The sequence below is a fragment of the Barbus barbus genome (genome assembly GCF_936440315.1).
Source record: "Barbus barbus genome assembly, chromosome: 29".
In the NCBI taxonomy this organism is placed as follows: domain Eukaryota; kingdom Metazoa; phylum Chordata; class Actinopteri; order Cypriniformes; family Cyprinidae; genus Barbus; species Barbus barbus.
Genome location: NC_136757.1, coordinates 23,906,054 through 23,925,457, shown reverse-complemented (window position 1 = coordinate 23,925,457; position 19,404 = coordinate 23,906,054). Strand labels below are relative to the sequence as shown.

Genomic DNA, 19,404 nt, shown 5'->3' with positions numbered 1-19,404 from the left:
CGTAAAGCACATCTGGGGACTGGAGACCTCTCAGAAGGATTTGTCAGTTAAATGCTTCAGAGGATGAATGTAATCCTTTTTAGAAAATGTAGAAAGACAGAATGAGAGGGAAGGAGAGAGCTGGGGAGTAACAAACTAAAAGTAGAGACGTAACCCAATTAGATTTTGTCAGAAGCGTAACTACTTTTTGTTAGTGGCTTGTAGTGCAGCTGACTTCTAGTGCTAAAGGCTAGCTTGACTGAAGTTCAGCTACTTGAAATCATGAGTAGCTTGTAGCTTGGCTTTCAAAGTAGCTTCACCAACAGAGTGAGAAAAAAGGTGAGGGAGAGAGAGAGCGAAGGCGAGAAAGAGACAAAACAACACATGAGAATCGAGGGAGAACTGCAAGGTCTGCATGGCAGCAGGCGTCAAGGAATGAAAAGAAGATCACCACGGGGCACAGGCATGCTAGAGAGAGATGAAGAGAGGCAGGAGAAGATATCGAAGAGTAAACGTCACACAGGTCATATTTAAATCGGCTTTAAGCCCATACATAAGAAACCGTGTGGAAAAAAACGGCTGAAAGAAACAAGTAGCAATTCACTCGGCTGCTTGAGAGCAAGCCATTGAGGGATTCTAGAAACTTCAAGAAGTGCTAGAGCACAAAATCTCGGTAAGGAAAGCTCAGATTCACACTGACAGGTCAAACATAGTCTCAGTAGTCCAACACTTCACCTCTTCATGAATCTGATTTCAAGCGGACTGCACAAACTGAATTATTTAGTGATAGATCAATATATATCAGGTTTCCCAACCTGGGGTTCGTGAATGAACTGCAGGGGGTTTTGAGTTGATTAAAACCTGATAATGAAGTAAATCATTAAAATGTAAAATTACAATAAATAAATCATTTTAACATAAAAACTAAAATAAAACATTTACTAAAAAATTATTTTATTAGTTTACATGCATGTCATTTGACCATTAACCAACATCAGAGAACCATCAACTGGCGAATGAAATCTAAAATATAAAGAGGTACTTAAATATTTTAGATCAAAAAGTGTGGGAACCGCCTTGAACTAGGCCAATTAAACATCTGATACACAACAATTTTAAGAAACCTAGCATCCTTCTGGTAACTGTACCCAACTGGCCAATTAACTAAAGTGTCTGAAAGCCTTGTGAATGGATATCAAACACTTCCTGGTTTTAAATATTTTTAATAAAATTAGGCTTCATTTAATTTCAGAAGTTTTGAGCATGTTTTATTTGCTTTTATTAAATTGTATAACATAGCAAATGGTTGGTACAATTTTTAATGTAGTCTCTAATGCTTGTCAAGGCTGCATTTATTTGATCAAAATACAGTAAAAACAGCAATATTGTGAATTTATTTGTTAAAAATGGCATTTATTCCTGTGATGGCAAAGCTGATTTTTTTTAGTAGCCACTACTTTAGTGTCACATAATCCTTCAGAAATTTTTTTGCTGCTCAAGTAACATTTCTTATTATTATCAATGTTGAAAACAGTTGTATATACTATTTACTTACTATTTTTGTGAAAACTGAGGATACCTTTTTCAGGATTCTTTGATGAAGAACAGAATTTGAAATATAAACTCTGTAATCTTATAATATCTGTACTATCACCTTTGATCAATTTACTGCATCCTTTTTAAAAAGTAAAAAATAAAATAAAACTCTTACTGAACCCCAAATTATTGAAAGGGGTTGTGTGTGCATATAAAATCCATCTAATCTGAATTGTATTGGCGTCTCTAAATATCAATATTTGCCACTGAGCAACTCATTAACTGACCACTGATAAATACACTCATCCAGTATTTAAAAATAGTGTTAAATAGTTTGAAAATGCTATAGATCAGTGCAGCCAGTTGCATCTTTTTTTTTTCTTTAAAACTTAATGCAAACAGGCCTAATTTGAATCTGAAATATAAGACTGATAACCCCTTAGCCACCTGCTAGCTGGCTAGATCTTAAGACACAGTTTCTGTGTTTATGCAACTGGCCTAGAACCCTTTTTTTATTAGACAGTCTTGCAGTAGAAACAGTAATAGCAGAACACAGTTTTCAACCAGACAAGAAAGGTCAGGTTATCTGGCTGGTGTCGCAGTGAAGTGACAAAGCTTACATTAGGAATAGCATCCTCCAGCAGCCACTTAGCCCTCTTCCTCCGCTTCTCTGCAGGAACAGAGCTACTGCAACAGAGGAAAACGAGAAACATTCAATCGAAATAACGGAGCATAATAACAACTGAACTAAATAAACTGTCAATCAATGCATTGTCTCCACCCACTAAACATGTCAATACAGATCTGAGAGCTGAAATGACTCAATCCTAAACAGGATTGTGGCTGTCAAATGTTCAATTATAGGGGAGAAGCCATGTGTCTTTCAGTGCATTCACTGCCAAAGTCTAATTTCTCAAAATTCTCCAAATTCCCTTTGAAGCATCAAGTAAAAGTAAAGATCTCAGTTATGATCAACTGATAAATAACAAACAAACAACATTCAAATTGAATTGGGATCAGTCTCATGATAATTAATTTGAATGATTCCATGTGACATCAACAAAAGATATTGGTCATAAAAATGGGAGGCAGTAATAAGGCGCTCAGAAATGCTCAAACTAACCTGCTTCTGCTGGCCCCTTTCTTGCGGCCCCTGTGGCCCTCACTGTTCTGGGCCTTTTCCGGAAACAACTTAGATGGGGGGTTAGGAGGGACCCTTGTCCTTAGTCGGAAAATGTATTTCCTCTTCTTGATCTCCTTGCCGCAGAGAAACCTAAAACAAAGGGACAGAATTAAAATATATATAAAAAAAAAAATATAAAAAAAAAAATATATATATATATATATATATATATATATATATATATATATATATATATATATATATATATATATAGGGCTGGGCGATAAAACGATAACGATATGTATCGCGATAGACACGTGAACGATATCAATAAAAAATGTGTTCGATAAAACGTTCAATATTTTTTATTCTTCGTCGGAAGAAAACAAAGGCTGCGAAGCAAGTTTGGTTGCATTAACAAAGACACTCGCTCTCTGCTAACCTAGCAACGTAGGGAGTGACACGCTAACAGCCAATCATGTAACAGTATCATGTTTGGTTGCGCCATATCGTTGTCTCGTGTCTAAGTGCGCACGCGCAAAAAAAAAAATTAAAAAAAAATGCGCACGCGCGGCTGAGAGTGCATGTCTGCAGCCAGACCCTATTGGCTGGTCTGCTGGATTCCTCTTCATAAGCAGAAAATGAGTGCCGCAGCGAGCGAGGAAATTGTAAATAAAAGAGAAAGTCAGCTCCCAGTATGGCAGTTTTTGGATATTATAAGTCTGACCGTAGTCAGACCAAATGTCGTCTGCAAATTATGCAAGACCGTCGTCCCCGCCAAGACTGGTAATACCACGAACTTGATGTACCACCTTAAAAAAAATATCAATAATTATCGATATCGACCGATATGAAACACTGATATCGTGATACAGTTTTCAGCCATATCGCCCAGCCCTATATATATATATATATATATATATATATATATATATAGGTAATTTAAAATTATTATCAAAAAATCTGATGTTTATATAAATAATATTAAACAAATAATATTATATGTTTTATCAAATTTATGTTTACTAATAATTCATTATTTAAAAACATTAAATATTAAATATATATAAAGATCTTCGTAATAATTATATATATATATATATATATATATATATATATATATATATATAAATTTGAATTATTATAAAAAAATACAAATGAATTAAAATTCAAATGAATTAAATTAAATGTAATACATTAAAACAAGTCCAAGCATAATTCCAATGAGAGAAAACAAAAGGAAAACGTTTTTTCTTACTTGCTTTTATAGTTGTTAAGGGCATCAAGAATATACTGGCCCCGTTCAGACAGAGGAGTATTGGAGAGCTAAAGGGGAAGAAATAGGTAAGAAAGTCTTTGCGAGAAACTGATTGTGTGATATGGTGTTTTATTATGAGACATTTCCTTTGCTGGTGCCTGGAGCTGTCATGTTTCAATGAAGACAAATGAAACCCATAAGCTTTGCTGTAGTTGTTAAGTCTTCCATAAAGAAGTGGGAGTAATTTAGCAGTGCTGTTTTCTCAGATTACACTTGACAACAAACAAGCGGTTAGAATGACAGGAGATGATGCACAAAAAAAAAAGCCTAATTTTCACTACCCATGTCTATCAAAGGAACTGCTTTTCAGTACCTAGCAATTACAGCAGTCTACAGACAAATCTCTAGCAGTTTTTATTTGCTTTCAAATGTCTTTGAAGGTGAATTGTATCATTTTTACACAACTAGTAGTACAAAATGGAATGACACATTTACAGTTGCTAGAATGTTCTGGGTGTTGCCTTGTGAATGCTATGGTGTTCTGGGTGGTTACTAGGACGTTGTTAGAGTGTTATGGTTGTTGTTATGGTGTGTGCACACAAAAGCTAATTATTTTTTTTGCACGAGTAGATTACATACAAAGTCAATGCAAAGTGCCAGGCGAAACGAATGATGCGAATTGGGTGACACGTTTGCCGCAAACATACGATATTCGCCTCAATCGCATCTTCCATGCAAGTAAAAAAATTTACATTGCGTTGTTGCGCAAGCCAATCACCGAAGTGCTTATTGACAAATTCTTGTCACTTGTCAAGGCGTTCTGGTTGTTGCTATGCAGTTGCTAGTGTGTTCCTGGTGTTGATGTGTGGTTGCTAGGGTGTTCTGGGTGGTTACTAGGGCATTGTTAGGGTGTTCTAGTTGTTGCTGTGCAGTTGCTAATGTGTTCTGGGTGTTGCTATGTGGTTGCTAGGGTGCTCTGTGTGGTTGCTAGGAAGATTCTAGGGTGTTCTGGTTGTTGCTATGCAGTTGCTAGTGTGTTCCTGGTGTTGCTGTGTGGTTGCTAAGGTATTCTGGGTGGTTACTAGGGCATTGTCAGGGTGTTCTAGTTGTTGCTATGCTGTTGCTAGTGTGTTCCTGGTGTTGCTGTGTGTGCTAGGGTGTTTTGGGTGGTTACTAGGGCATTGTCAGGGTGTTCTAGTTGTTGCTATGCTGTTGCTAGTGTGTTCCTGGTGTTGCTGTGTGTGCTAGGGTGTTTTGGGTGGTTACTAGGGCATTGTCAGGGTGTTCTAGTTGTTGCTATGCTATTGATAGTGTGTTCCTGGTGATGCTGTGTGTGCTAGGGTGTTTTGTGTCATTACTAAGGTGTTGCCATGTGGTTGATAAGCTGTTCTGGGTGGTTGCTAGAGCGTTTCTAGTGTTTTCCGGTTGTTGCTATGAGGTTGTTAGTGTGTTCTATTTGTTGATATGCAGTTGCTAGTTTGTTCTGGGTGTTGCTATGTGGTTTCTAGGGTGTTCTGGGTGGTTACTAGCACATTGTTAGAGTATTATTGTTGTTGCTATGCAGTTGCTAGTGTGTTCCGGGTGTTGCCATGTGGTTGATAGGGTGTTCTGGGTGGTTACTATGGTGTCTCTAGGGTGTTCTCTCTGGGTAGTTACTTATTGACCAAACGTTCAATAAACGTTCAGTAAAAATTACACTACAATTTTTTGTTTAAATTACAAACTTTCCCTTTAACGTTTTCCAAAAAAGATTGTGAATATTAAACGACAGGAAAAGCTTGATCGTATCACCTTGCCCATCTGGAAATGGTCCCAGTTGTTGTTGATGAAGGTCAGGATCTCCTCCAGTTCAAAGTATTTCTTTTTACTTTGGACTCCCAGGTTGTACAGGGCAAGATGGACCACATCCACCCTGCAAATGAAAAGTAATTAGACTGAAAACAAGAAAATCTCACATAAAATTCTAGAGACTAATCTTAAGATATTTTAGTCCTAAAGCAGAAATGCTCTTAAATCAAATGACGCTGCCAAAGTCTACATGGAACTGAACTGTCACATGGTGAACGTTAAATAGAGTGCCGTTCCGTTCACAAGGCAAGGTCCATTTTAACACAGCAGACTTTTTAAGAAGGATAAAGCTTAAATCTGAACCGAGACTGGCTTCATACCTAAATATCCAACACATCCAGCTCACTATATTTCAAGAGTAATCTCCTGCTATCATACGAAATCCTCTCAGCACCAAATCTTCCTTTCAAATGGCTATTTCTCATTTGGGACAAAAAGCAAGAATCAATGTCCAGACATACTCTACTCAAAAAAAAATAACCGCAATGCCCCCTCTTTACTTTCTGAAATAGAGAGAAAACGCTCTGGTTCGAGAGCTCCGTCCCGCATCAATCACATCCGACACTTTGACTATTTAATTCTGACACGGATCTGGGCGCAATCAGTTGCGAGGGGGAAAAGAGGAGCTGCCATTTACCATCTGAGAGCCAGCCGCTTGATGTATTCCGCTCCTTTATTGCACACCGCACAAATGAACAAGTAAAATCTAAGAGAGAAAAGACAGAAAATGGAGGCATTTAAATTACACACCTTGGAGAGGTACAAACGGCGCTGCGGCCGCAGAAATTGTACTTGACAGTGTCATTATGATCTTTTAAAAATCCACTAACGCATGTAATCTCGCCTGTGTGCGACGCCGCATTAAGTTTGTCGCAATATTCACTAATCATTACCGTTGAGATGTTGCAAATAGAATTTCACTTTGGTTATTGCGTTCATTGATCTTTCCGAAAAGCAATGGCTTATATTTCATTTTAAAACAGATAGCGCCGACCCCAAAATCTGATTGGACCATTTCGGTGTTCGAAGCCACCGAAAAGCAATTTTCAGTGACAAGCAATTTGTCTGTACACACTGAATGTGAAACGGCGACAACACAGTCAAAGCCAATCAGATTATATCTGATTTTTACAGTTACTGTATGTGCAGTTGGATTTTAGACCAATGAGATTTTATTATTTAATTTAATTAAACCATGTGATCAGAAAAAAGTGTAGAGCGTAGCTGGTTCGATAAAAATTATTTACATGAGAGATTGTTTGCTTTAAGAATTGTTAACTTTTATTATTTATATAATTCAAATATTGAACATATTTTAAATATACAATATATTCTAAATATGTAATAATTGTTTATTTTGAATATTAAATAATAATTGAAATATTTAATATAATTTAACTCCAACTATTTATTGCTTATTTTTTACATGAGACTGTTTGCTTTAAAGGGGTCATATGATGCGATTTCAAGTTTTCTTTTCTCTTTGGAGTGTTACAAGCTGTTTGTGCATAGATAAGATCCCTGAAGTTGCAAAGACTAAAGTCTCAAAACCAAAGAGATAATCTTTGTTATAAAAAAGTTAAAACTCGACCATGCCCACCTAAAACGGCTCATTCAAACACACCCCCACATGTCTACGTCACGGTGTGGGAAGATGTGCAAAACACCGCCCGAATGTACACACAATGAAAGAAGGCGGAACTATTATTCTCACTGTAGTATTGTTGCTGTCGCCGGCGCCATGTCATGGAGACGCTGTGTTTCGTTCTGAAAGCGACGGGCTTCCAAAAGAGAACACAACTAGAAATCAGTGGTTAAATTGTATTTACAACACTGTTCCAGAACAGTTCAACCCATATATTAGAGTGTGTGCAGCGCAATTTACAGAGGACTATTTCCTGAACCTGGAAGAGTAGCCTACAATGCTGGCTTGCACAAAGGCTGTTTCTATAAAGTGGGGCAATTCCAACTTTGCAAGGTTTTCATATTTAAAGAATTTGCCACTGACGATTCAAACGCGAGTTTTGAGCAGTGTAGAGTAGCGCTTGTTTGTCGTTTCTACGATCACAAATGCAGACATGGTAATGTTTACGCGGCACGATGACAGTATAAGTCATTATAATGAGTAATTATGTCCCCACTGGATGCAACAAATGCCTCGTTTATAGTGGGTTTTATTGTTTTAGTCTCATCGCGCCAGGACACGGCATCACAACATGGTAAGGGGCGTAACATTTCCATCTATCGCTTGAGGTATTCGGCCAATTACAACGCACTGGATAATTGGCCAATCAGAGCACGCCTCGCTTCTCAGAACGATGAGCTTTGTAAAAAGTGGCGCGTTTCAGAAAGGCGGGGCATAGAGGAGCAACAATAATGTACAGTATGTGGAAAATGATGTGTTTTTTTTTACCTTAAACCGCATAAACATATTGCATTACACCAAATACACAAAATAATGTTCTTTTTAGTAACGTCATATGACCCCTTTAAGAATAGTTAACTTTTATTATTTAAATAATAATTCAAATATTGAACATATTTTAAATATATAATATATTCCAAATATTTATTATAATTTAAATATTTTATCATTGGTTATTTTGATTATTTAAATAATAATAATTTAAATATTTAATATAATTTAACACTTCAACTATGTATTGATTATTTTTACATGAGAGGTTTTGCTTTAAGAGTGTTATTTTTAATCATTTAAATAATCATTTAAATATTTGATATATTTTAAATATATAATATAATCTAAATATTTAATATAATTAAGCACATGCAAAGCAACTTTAACATTTGAAAGGATACTATGGCAAAGTTACTGCTTTCCTTATTCAAACTGATTTTTTTTTTCTCATGAATATAAGGTTGACCTGAAAAATGAAAGCCATATCATACACATGGAAAATTATGAGCTATATCACCGCTTATCAACACTAGGGGTGTGACAATACACTTAGCTCACGAGATGAGACAAAATACAGATACTTGGTTCACTAGAAAGAGACAATATTTTAACATTATTATTAAGAAATTTTCAATGACAAAATATTTGTCTTTTAATTACTAAAAGTAAAACAATGCAGTTGTATTTAGAAATATTTTAACTAATCTATGGCTGTAACTAATGATTGTTTTGGTAATCAAGTAATCTACTGATTATTTTGACAACTGAGAAATCTGATATTTTTTAGTAACACAAACAGACCTAAGTGAAAACCAGACTTTAGTATGACTATGTAAACTAACGATGAGGCAATAATAATTGGCTCAAATAAAATATCAAAACCGAGTTATTACATGGTTTTATTGAACAACACTATTAAAATACATAATGTAATATGCCTTTACATAGTGTGAACATAAGTACTTTATGTTTTATAACAAATACCTGTAGAGGGCGCCAACGGCCTGGTGACGTTTCACTATGCGGAGTGATTAAGCAATGTTTAAATCCATTCAATTTTAATATTTGGCCACATGCAGAAACTTTTATTTTGAAATCACGATGTACAATAGGCTACATGGCATATTCAGACATAGGTTGATGTATTCTCCTGTGTTGGCAAAGGTTTATAAATGATTTACGTTACAAATATAGTGAAATAATGCACACTGTTGCATTAAATTCACAGCATATGCAGAAGAAGAGTTTAGCCCCTTTCACATATACAGTCTTTACTGGTAAATTACTGGTAAGTTACCCTTAAGAGACCTTTTCAAAAATCCCAGTAAATTTGTTCTGGCATCGTTCTTATGGAGATGACATGATTACTCTGAGCTGTTTACAAAGCTCTACTGCTTTTTAATTAGCTTTTCTATGTAAATATGCGCTAGATAGACATCTTTGACCATTGCGCCTCGCAGCTTTTGTCGCGCTTCTCCATTCATCAGGGCTGTGACTCTGCTACTGGATACTATTATGCGCGTCTCGTGTTTATAAGAGCAAAACATTCTGATTGGCTAGTAATGTTAGTTTGGTTGAGAGTGAAAGCTGTGCTCCTCTCATACTATTGGTAGGCGAACTCATGGACTCGAAAGTGATATCAACAAGGGTTTTTGTTTTTTTTTTAATGTAGGATTATTTTTTTCCGCAGCCAAACGCTGCACGCCGGAGATCCGGCACGGTGCCGGAGAACTTTAAGCCCTGTAAATATTTTATATAATTTAAACATATAATATATTCCAAATATTTATTATATTTTAAATATTTAATCATTGTTTATTTAGATTATTTAAATAATAATTTAAACATTTAATATTTTCTGAATATTTAATATAATTTAACCATAAATTGATATAGTTTTGATTCATCATATTACTGTTGTTGCCATTTTATAAAACCAGTATGCCACTTAATCATTACAGTGATTTTAGGCAGGTTTTAGGTGCTCTACTTTCAGGTTGTGCCTAAAAATTCCCCTCAGCCATGACAAAATCACTTTAATTACATTTAATAATATAAAGTCAATTGCTTTTCAGGGAAGTTCATTGATTTGAAAGGAAAGATGAGAAATCCATACTAAAGGATCAAGTTCTTTCGTTGTAGCTCTGTACAGTACATACCTATCTCCAAACATCATGGACTCCTGTAGGCACTGCGTACACGCCTCATGAAACCACTGCTCACAGCGAAAGCACTGCAGCATTTTCAGATACCACCTGATGGGAAAATCAGAGAATAAGAACTGAACTGTGTTTCTTATCAGATAAAAAGCACAAAGCCCTAAACAGACTAATTGCATTTCAGTATAAACAAAAATAAAAGCAAGCAAAACTGATGGTGTGATGCTCAAACCTCTTTCTTTCCATTTGGATGGTGTGTGTTGAACAGCAGCAATAGCAAAACCATTAGCGCAGCATAACCATGATGTTTCTAGAAGCTTTATGTCTATTAGGGATAATAAAAATGGCACCAATGCCATTTTTAGAGACCAAGCACAGTAATAATATTTTGTTTTTAATACTCACTAATACAACACTTGTGTTTAGTAATGCTACATCACAAAACGGGTGGGTGATATAAGGGTAGCATCTTTAATATTTTCATGAACTGAACGACAACTTCATATACAGATCACAAAGGCATCATAAAAATCGAAATACATAATTTCCTTTCTTTTTCAGTAAAATAATGTACCGGGTAAAATATTTAAAAGAGAGGAATCACATCAGTAAGCAAATGTTAGTAAATGCTCACATAACAAATAACTGTTATTTTATTATTATATTGATTTATTTAATATTTTGAACTGGCTTTTATTTTTGTATTTTCAGTTTTTGCTTTGTTATACAGTATACTTTTGTCATGTTTTATCTCCATAGTTTTTATTTCCAATAGCCTAATATATATAATCGTTTTTAATACTTCTGTTTAGCTTCAATTTATTTGTATTCCATCTTTAGTTTTAGTAATTGCAGTACTGTAACATTTTATTTCAACGCTTTAAATAAGTTTTTATCTTTAAGTATTTCATCTCTTATTTATATTTTGCTTTTTCATTTTAGTTTAAATTATTTTAATAAAATGGTTTTAAGTAATTTTAGTGTTTCGTAGTTGAGAGTAAAAACACTGCTCTGGTTATAGTCATTGTAAGTAATACATAAAACGTATAACTTATTGTATGTTTAAAATTATGACATCTCTTCAGCGTCACGGCAAAGTAAGAATAATCTGATGACTACTGTTCCGAAGCAGTGTAAGGACTGTTTATTTTTCAACAATCTTGTGACAATCCCTGTTCTGTCGTTGGTTGCGTAACATACAATTTTGTTTTGATCAAAATGATTGCGCTGAGTGAGCAGACAGCAAGCGAGCACACGAGGCAGAGATGTGTGAGTGCATTTGTCACGCTCTCCTCACTGCTTTTACTTCACTGAAACACACAAACAAACCACTTGACTACAATTAATCAAACGTCCCAATGCTATCAAACAATGTGACAGATGTTATGCCCAATACATTACAGTTTTCTTTGCTGTGCGTATGCTACACTGAATCAGTTTTTAGTACAGAGGCCAAATGCCTAGACCTCTAGCAGGAAAAGAAATCAAGTAAGGAAGAGCACAAAAAGAACGTAAAGAGAAGAGACGAGGCAGACTCACTCTCCAGGTCCTCCGCAGTAGCAGTAGCACTGCTGATGGTTCGTACGATGCAAAGAGTCCCACTCCAGCTCCTCTGGATTATAGGGCAGCACCTGCTTCATGTTCAGCAGCGCTTTGGAGATTGGCCCCTTTTTCAGAGCTCCCCCTTTCTGCCACATAAAGAAACACACGTCAGCAACATGGCCTCCCTGATCCCCATTTATTTATATGGAAAGTGTATATGAAGGACTTACTCTCACAGCTAAAGCAAAAATGCACTTCCTGCAGAACCATGGATGAAGGTCAGCTGAGCTCTCCACTGGGGGCAAGTGGCAGAGCTGGTGATAGCCTGAAGATGCAAGGCAAGTACGTGGAAGGATGGAGGACAAATATTAGCACAAAAAAAGCAGATCGACTCAGACCCAATCAGATGTGTAAATATGAACAGCAGAGCTGAAGTCGACACTAATCCTTGAGACTTCAGAGAGCCACTTCTGTGTCCCCGGCGAGTTATTACTGTAGTGCAGTCTTACCAAAACCCCTTAAAGTCATCAAAGACACCCAGAATAGTTCTCTATTTGCTTTGTAGACGCTATGGCGTTTATAATGCAAATTGCACCACATTTTCCACTCCAGTCTTTTAAAATACATTATCACAAGTACATGTTAATCAGTTTTATCCACAGGCAGAAGAGTTCCCCAGCCGTTGCATCATGCAAGAAGTCATAGCAACTTTTATATTATTAGATTTCCACATTTTCTGAAGAAATTGTGAGTGCTGCAGAGCCGTAACCACCACAGACATTGAATAATCAGATATCCCCCACAATATTTGATCATCTTGCTTTGCACCGCACTGTTTGCTGTTAGATGACAATAACAGTATTCATCATGGTCAAAAAGACTAAAACAGAGTCAATCAAATAAAAAAAGGCAGGCTTTACTGTTCACAAGAGCTAAGCGCAAATTTCAGCTCAGTGCTTCAGCTGAAAGAGTGCAAAGTAAGAAGCAATTGGCTGAATATGAAATATTTCTCTGTTGTAAACCTTTTTTATGATAGAAATGTTAAATGACCGACAGCAATACTAAGTGATGCAAATCAAAGATGGTAAGATTCGCCGATTCGCATTGGTGCATGGGCATAAAAGTTAACGATCCGATGCATCGATTTAAATTATTAGTAGATGTGATATACTTTTATTATTTATTATTTTGTGACCGATATTTTAGATGTAGATTGATTTCTTCTCTCTGAACTGTTTCTCAAGCGTGTTCTCTCATCACCACTGCCGCTATGTGAATATGACGTATCACAGCACTACAGAGATTGAGGCGTTAGAAGTCAGAAGGCACTTAAGTTCATTTATAATTTGCTGTCTGTCTGAACCAAAGAAATAAAAGCGAACTATCTGTACCGTATTGAATTGCATAGCATCATATTTTTTTTCCATTGCATCGTATTGCATTGAATCACACTGTGTTGAATCGAATCGAAATCAGATCGCACTGCATCATAATAATAGGGCTGAATCTTATCCCATCATCGGCACTTGCTTCATATGTATCTTCAATGTATTGTATCGTTGGCTACACATCGAAATGGATATTGCATCAGCCTCACTTATCCCTAATGCAAACTACTCCTTTTATATCAAATTTTGTCATTTTAAATTAATATACAGCATTATTTTAGTTATTCATATAGTGTAATTTGTCATTTAATGTGATGAAACAAGCAACATTCACAGATTTCAGCATATTAGGCACAAGGTTGAAGGGACAATTCACTGCTGACAATACAGTGTTGTTTTAATAAAACTTGGCTGTCTATCTAGTATAAATGCAATTTTTGTAAATCAGTGCTACATGACTACAGAAAACAGAGAAAGAGGGCTGTGCCAAAAATGTTAGGAAAACTTCAGCCCCCATAATGCTCTAGGCTCAGTCAGACTATTTGCAAGTGGGGATACAAAAATGAGCAACAAAATGATGTGTTTTACATCATATGGTGGCCTTTTGCCAACAAATAAATGTGGATATCTTGGTGCAGGTAACATTGAAAGATAATGGGTCATTCTGTGTCAAATCAACCAAATTTCAGAAACTTCCCCGGCTCAAATTTTTGATTTTGCTAATATTTTTTCCGAAGAAAGATTAATAACCATCAGCCATCCCACCCAAACCCACATAAAATAGAAATAATAATAATAATAACTATTATTATTTTTGGTCCAGATGTACTGTAATACATTCATTTACCACAAGAAATAACAAATAAATTATTACTTTAAATGTATTGAACAAATTGGACACATTTTTATCTACCTCTAAGTGCAAGATCAGTCACTAATATTTTGTTTTCCTGGAGGAGACTAAATCTAAATTTAAATGTGTTTGTCTGCTAACAGTCAAATCCTTAACCCTAAGTATGAGTAATAGTATGAGTGATGCAAGCATCACTAATAACCGAGTTACTGAGTCAGTAGTTCCTCAAAATGAATCACTACTTTCTCCAAGCAAAAATAAGCTGTTTTACTGTGACATATCCAGGTTTGGTGTGTTACATGATGTCTGTCTCAGACTCACCTATTCCACACTTCCCGCAGATAAGAATTTCATTACCAGGAACCAGAGACATGTCAGAACACACTGAGCATTTGGGTTCTTCCCCAGGGACACCAGCTGTGCAAGAGAGCGAAAGAATAAAGCTTCAGTTACCTCGTCACAAAGCAGTAATACCACACTGTCACACACACACATCTCATAGGACACACTGACATATCACACAAAATATCTGCTTTCTAGCTTGCTGATTAATTATTGCTGCTATTTTTGAAATTAAAAATCCCACTCATATTCCACTCAACCTCTCACCATGCTGTATGTCTTTCCAAAGCACCCAGAACTTGGAGTTGTCTTCAAATGTCACAAAGCAATTCTGTTTTGAGGAGCTCACCTATAGGGAAATGGAATAAGACATGTATGTGTTGAGAAAGGCAAATAAAAAACTGTAATAAACATGAATATATATTTGCCAAATAAATTATTCATGATTATAGAGCATGCAGTGAGGTCATGAACATCTCTTGTATGTTTCCTTCTGGGACCCAGCAATTCATTTTTGTCCTCTGTAGAGGACATTGATTTTTTGGCAATTTCAAATGGCACACTTTTTGATATGTGGTGTATCTTAACGTGGACATCCTGGGCTTTCAAAGCACAGTATGATTTTCTTTTGCAAGAAAGACATGTCCCTTTTTTAATAATGCCCTTTGTAAGATACATCATGTCTTTTCACTTTGAACAGGGTAAAAATTAACAATATTCCAATTAAATATGACATATGGCAATGTGATATAAGTAAAATGCTCTTATTTAAAATTTTCCACGTTTACACAAATTATGAAATAAATCAGAAAGCAAATATTATATACAAAAATACTGTTAATAACAGTAGATCCAAGTAACAGTTTGAAGTTAAAATGTCTCGATGGATTTGTTTATTACAGACACCCGTTATTTGATGAACTGGAGTCATGTGGATATCTAACTGGATTATTGTGATGTTTTTATCAGCTGCTAGGACTCTCATTCTGACGGTACCCATTCACTGCAGAGGATTCATTGGTGAGCAAGTGATATAATGCTAAATTTCTCCAAATCTGTTCGGATGAAGAAACAAACTCATCTCTGTCTCGAATGGCCTGAGGGTAAGTACATTTTCAGCTAATTTTAATCTTTAGGTAAACTATACCTTTAATGTTTCAAGCACAAGCACTATAACTACTTAATTCCAATGCTTCATGTTGCCATGTCCCAGGAGGATATACAGTGTGTGTAGTAAAACAGAGATGTTCTGTGCATTCAGTTCAGGTGTATATAAACCTCTATAGTGTCAGTAACTCACTCTCTGGATCTTGCCCAGGTAGTAAAGGCCGTCAGACCAGCGGCACAGCACGTACTGGCCCACGGTCAAGTTGGTCTCCTGGTCACTGCAGGATTTCTCTCTCTTGGGAAGCAGGTGCTTGGCTTCTAGAGGTTCCGACCCGACTGTCAGATATCCGTCCCGACAGGCCGATTCCAACATGCTGACAATAGACACAACTACACTTCCTGAAAGCAAAGTAGGAACAAACAAATCATACATAATATGCAGATTACACCAAATTAATCACATGTGAAATTTCCCAGTGGAATTGTTTGTATAATATGTCATACAAAAACACTCTTTTGGAATTTGTAGGTGTTTTTAAATTAAAAATTTTAAATATGAAAACCTTAGGGACCACATATCTCTATATAAAAACTCCCAGAGAAACCAAGGTAAAGATTGACATAATAAAGGGTTTTGCCCACTGGTCAGTACAGTTGCAAATATAAATATAAATTAACCCAAAAGATATTTACAGATCGAAAAAGGTTTTAAGGATTTATATGTGCAATTAATCAATAAGCATAAATGCAGAGCACCATCAATCTAAAGGCATGGCTCATTTAGCATAATTAGGGCTTTAAAAACATGACAGTCTTCAAGTTCTCGGGGAAAATCATTGGAATCAACACAGGGCATAGTTGCAGTTTTGTCCACTTATTAATTAAGAGTTTCGCAAACCTTTTTGTCTAACACAGCCTCTTCAATGATGCTTAAGTACCCACCAGTAATCTGTTCTTTTAACTCTCATTATAATTACACCATTTAGCAAAATAATTCATATTGTTACATTATTACTTACAAGAAGTTTTTGAATTAATTTTCCTTATTTACTGAAGTCTTGCAACGTTCAAGGACTGAGCAAATAGCATTCGATTAACGCCTGTGAAGACGCAATATGATTGGCTGGACCTACTGTAAGAACATGCCCTATGAAGGTAAATGAATGCCTAAAAGATTTGCATACGCATGGTAAGAGTTGTGGAAGTGTACATAAGACTGTAAGCGTAAATTAAATTTGCATGTGCAAGAGAAGCTTTGTAAAGGTGTAAATCGTGTTTCAAGCGTAAGAAAAAATTATTTGCAGTATTTTACTGTTACTCGTAAGTGTAATTCATGTATTGTGAAACTGCAGCTTCATGCTAACGCAAAATAAATATGATCTGCATTCTTCTGAATTCCATTTTTCCACGCTTACACTTTTGGCAGGTCGTTTACGCTAAAATATGGTCAAAAGCACTGCAAGCCTGTGAACAGTGATTTGCAAGCGAAAACAACAGTTTAAAGAACTGCAGAACAGATTGACTGCATAGAACCAATCTGTATGTGTAAAAAAACAAACTGTTGCAAATAACTTGTACATGTGGCGCAAAAAGTTCCTGAAATAATCCGATATGTACAGCTCCGTCTTTCTTTTCTCTGCGCTTACAGTTTTGGCACGATTCTCTCACCCACTGAGAAAAACTAAGCCCTGAGGTCAAAGGAATGGCCTGCAGAGCTGAGAGACAGGATTGTGTTGAGACAGATCTGGGGAAGACTACAAAAAAAATCCTGCTGTGTTGAAGGTTCACAGGAGCATTTGGCCTCCATAGTCCTTAATGGATGAAGTTTGAAACAATCAGGACTCTTCCTAGATCTATCCCCCTGGCCAAACTGAGCAATCGAAGGAGAAGGGTCTTGGTTAGAGGTGATCAAGACACTGATGGTCACTCTGGTTGAGCTCCATGAGGGAGAAACATACAGAAGGACAAACATCACTGCGACACTCCACCAATCTTGGCTTGATGGCAAAGTGACCAAACTCAAGCTTCTCCTCAGTAAAGAGACATGAAACCATGAACCTCAATTCCTTATTCATGTCTAAAGGGGAAACGAAGCACTGCTTATCACCTGCCTAATACCATCCCAACGATGAAGCATGGTGGCGGCAGCATCATGCAGTGGGAGTGTTTTTCAGCGACCGGGACTGGGGAAGTGATCAGAGAAGACGGAAAGCTAAATACAGAGATATCCTTAATGAAAACCTGGTTCAAAGCACTCAGAACCTCAGATTGGGCTGAAAGTTCACCTTTCAACATGACAATCACCCTACGCACACAGCCAAGCCAATGCAGGAGTGGCTTAGCGACGACTCTATGAACATCCTCGAGTGGCACAGCCAGAGCTGGAATTCGGAACCAGACATCTTTGGAGAAACCTATAAATGGCTGTCCACTGTAATTGCTGTAACTAAGTTTTGAGTTAAGGGTATGAAGACTTGTGCAATGTCATTTTTTCAGTGTTTCCTTTTTAATAAATTTGCAAAGTTGTGATAAATCCGTTTTTTTCTTCGTCATTATGGTGAGTGGGGTGTAGATTTATATGGGGGAAAAAAGTAATTTAAAGCAGTTTAACATAAAATGTGAAAACAAATTAAGGGGAAGACTTTCTATAGGCACTGTAAATCTGAATTTGTCAGTTTTTCACACCATGTCTCTGTTTATGGTTTTTAACACTCAATTGTATATTTTGAAATGTCGGTATTGATTCTGATTACTATCATGTGACTGATCAAGCTATTATATGAAGTAAGTATGAGTAACAAAATGCTTTCTTTGTGCCCAGATTTGACTGAAACTTACACTTCAAATCAAGATAAAAAATCAACTTTGATAAAAAGTTACTTGCATTACAAGTAACGCGAGTTACGTAATAATATTACTTTTTTTAAGTAACTAGTAAAGTAACGCATTACTTTTACTTTTTCCCATTTATTGACTGAACATGATGTTATTGTAGTTCTAGACTAAATGTGAATGTGCATTAATTCATCCCACTCACAAAAAACAGATTTAGTTTTCATCAAAATGAATTAAAACAGTGAAGTGAAAACTCAGAATATGACGCAAACCTGCAATAATTAAATATGTTAAACAACACAAATGTATCTAATCCCATTTTATTAACCAATGTCTTTGCTGCTGACCTTTGATGATCCAGTTCAACCATACTAATAAGCAAAAATGACTTCAGATAAACTAACAATTGTGCTTCATTGTTTTTTTATTGCTGAAGAGCGTTGAACCCTCTTCTCCTGCGTTCTACTTTACAAACGTGAATTTACTTTTCCTTCAGCCTGAGGTTTATTCATTACACTTTTGGTGTGAAAGAGCTTTTACATTTGCTATGATTAGAACTTCTTGTATTAAAAACAATCAAGCCCTGCTCATATTTAAAAAGTAACGCAACGCATTACTTTCCATAAAAAGTAGCTAAGTAACGTAATTAGTTACTTTTTTAGGAAGTAACGCAATATTGTAATTACTTTTACTTTACTTTTAAAAGTAATTTTCCCCAAAACTGGTAATAACAAGTCAATGTGAACAAATCTTTTAATTGAACAGATTCAAATCAACATCTTAAAAAATAAACTCGCTAGTATCAAATATAGTAGGAGTGTCTTACAAAGAAATTTATAAAAGCTGTAGGCCTACACATTACACACAGTTTTTAGCTAAAACTGATTTTTTAAAATATGTAAAAAAATTATGAGATTAATTATTATTCGTTATTTTATTTATCTATTAATTTGAAGAAGTTTATAGGCTTAAATGTTATGTAGTTTCAACAAAGTTGATCCTATCCATAAAGCCC

The 19,404-nt window shown here is 35.9% G+C and overlaps 1 protein-coding gene across 2 annotated transcripts in view; it reads right to left on the bottom strand.

Moving 5' to 3' along the window:
- The window catches only part of LOC306849336 (PHD finger protein 19-like), a 39,252-nt gene that overhangs the window by 18,862 nt on the left and 986 nt on the right, over positions 1-19,404 (bottom strand). The window contains exons 2-12 of one of the 2 annotated variants that reach the window (XM_079384285.1): positions 15,748-15,953; positions 14,715-14,796; positions 14,427-14,522; positions 12,095-12,189; positions 11,862-12,010; positions 10,323-10,418; positions 6,382-6,450; positions 5,688-5,808; positions 3,897-3,964; positions 2,639-2,788; positions 2,136-2,202 (exon numbers count right to left, since the gene is read on the bottom strand). In XM_079384285.1, coding sequence (XP_079240411.1) covers positions 2,136-2,202; positions 2,639-2,788; positions 3,897-3,964; positions 5,688-5,808; positions 6,382-6,450; positions 10,323-10,418; positions 11,862-12,010; positions 12,095-12,189; positions 14,427-14,522; positions 14,715-14,796; positions 15,748-15,927 — 1,173 coding nt within the window. In that variant the 5' untranslated portion in view covers positions 15,928-15,953. The remainder of the gene's footprint in view (positions 1-2,135; positions 2,203-2,638; positions 2,789-3,896; positions 3,965-5,687; positions 5,809-6,381; positions 6,451-10,322; positions 10,419-11,861; positions 12,011-12,094; positions 12,190-14,426; positions 14,523-14,714; positions 14,797-15,747; positions 15,954-19,404) is intronic. The other variant, XM_079384286.1, reaches the window with a different exon arrangement.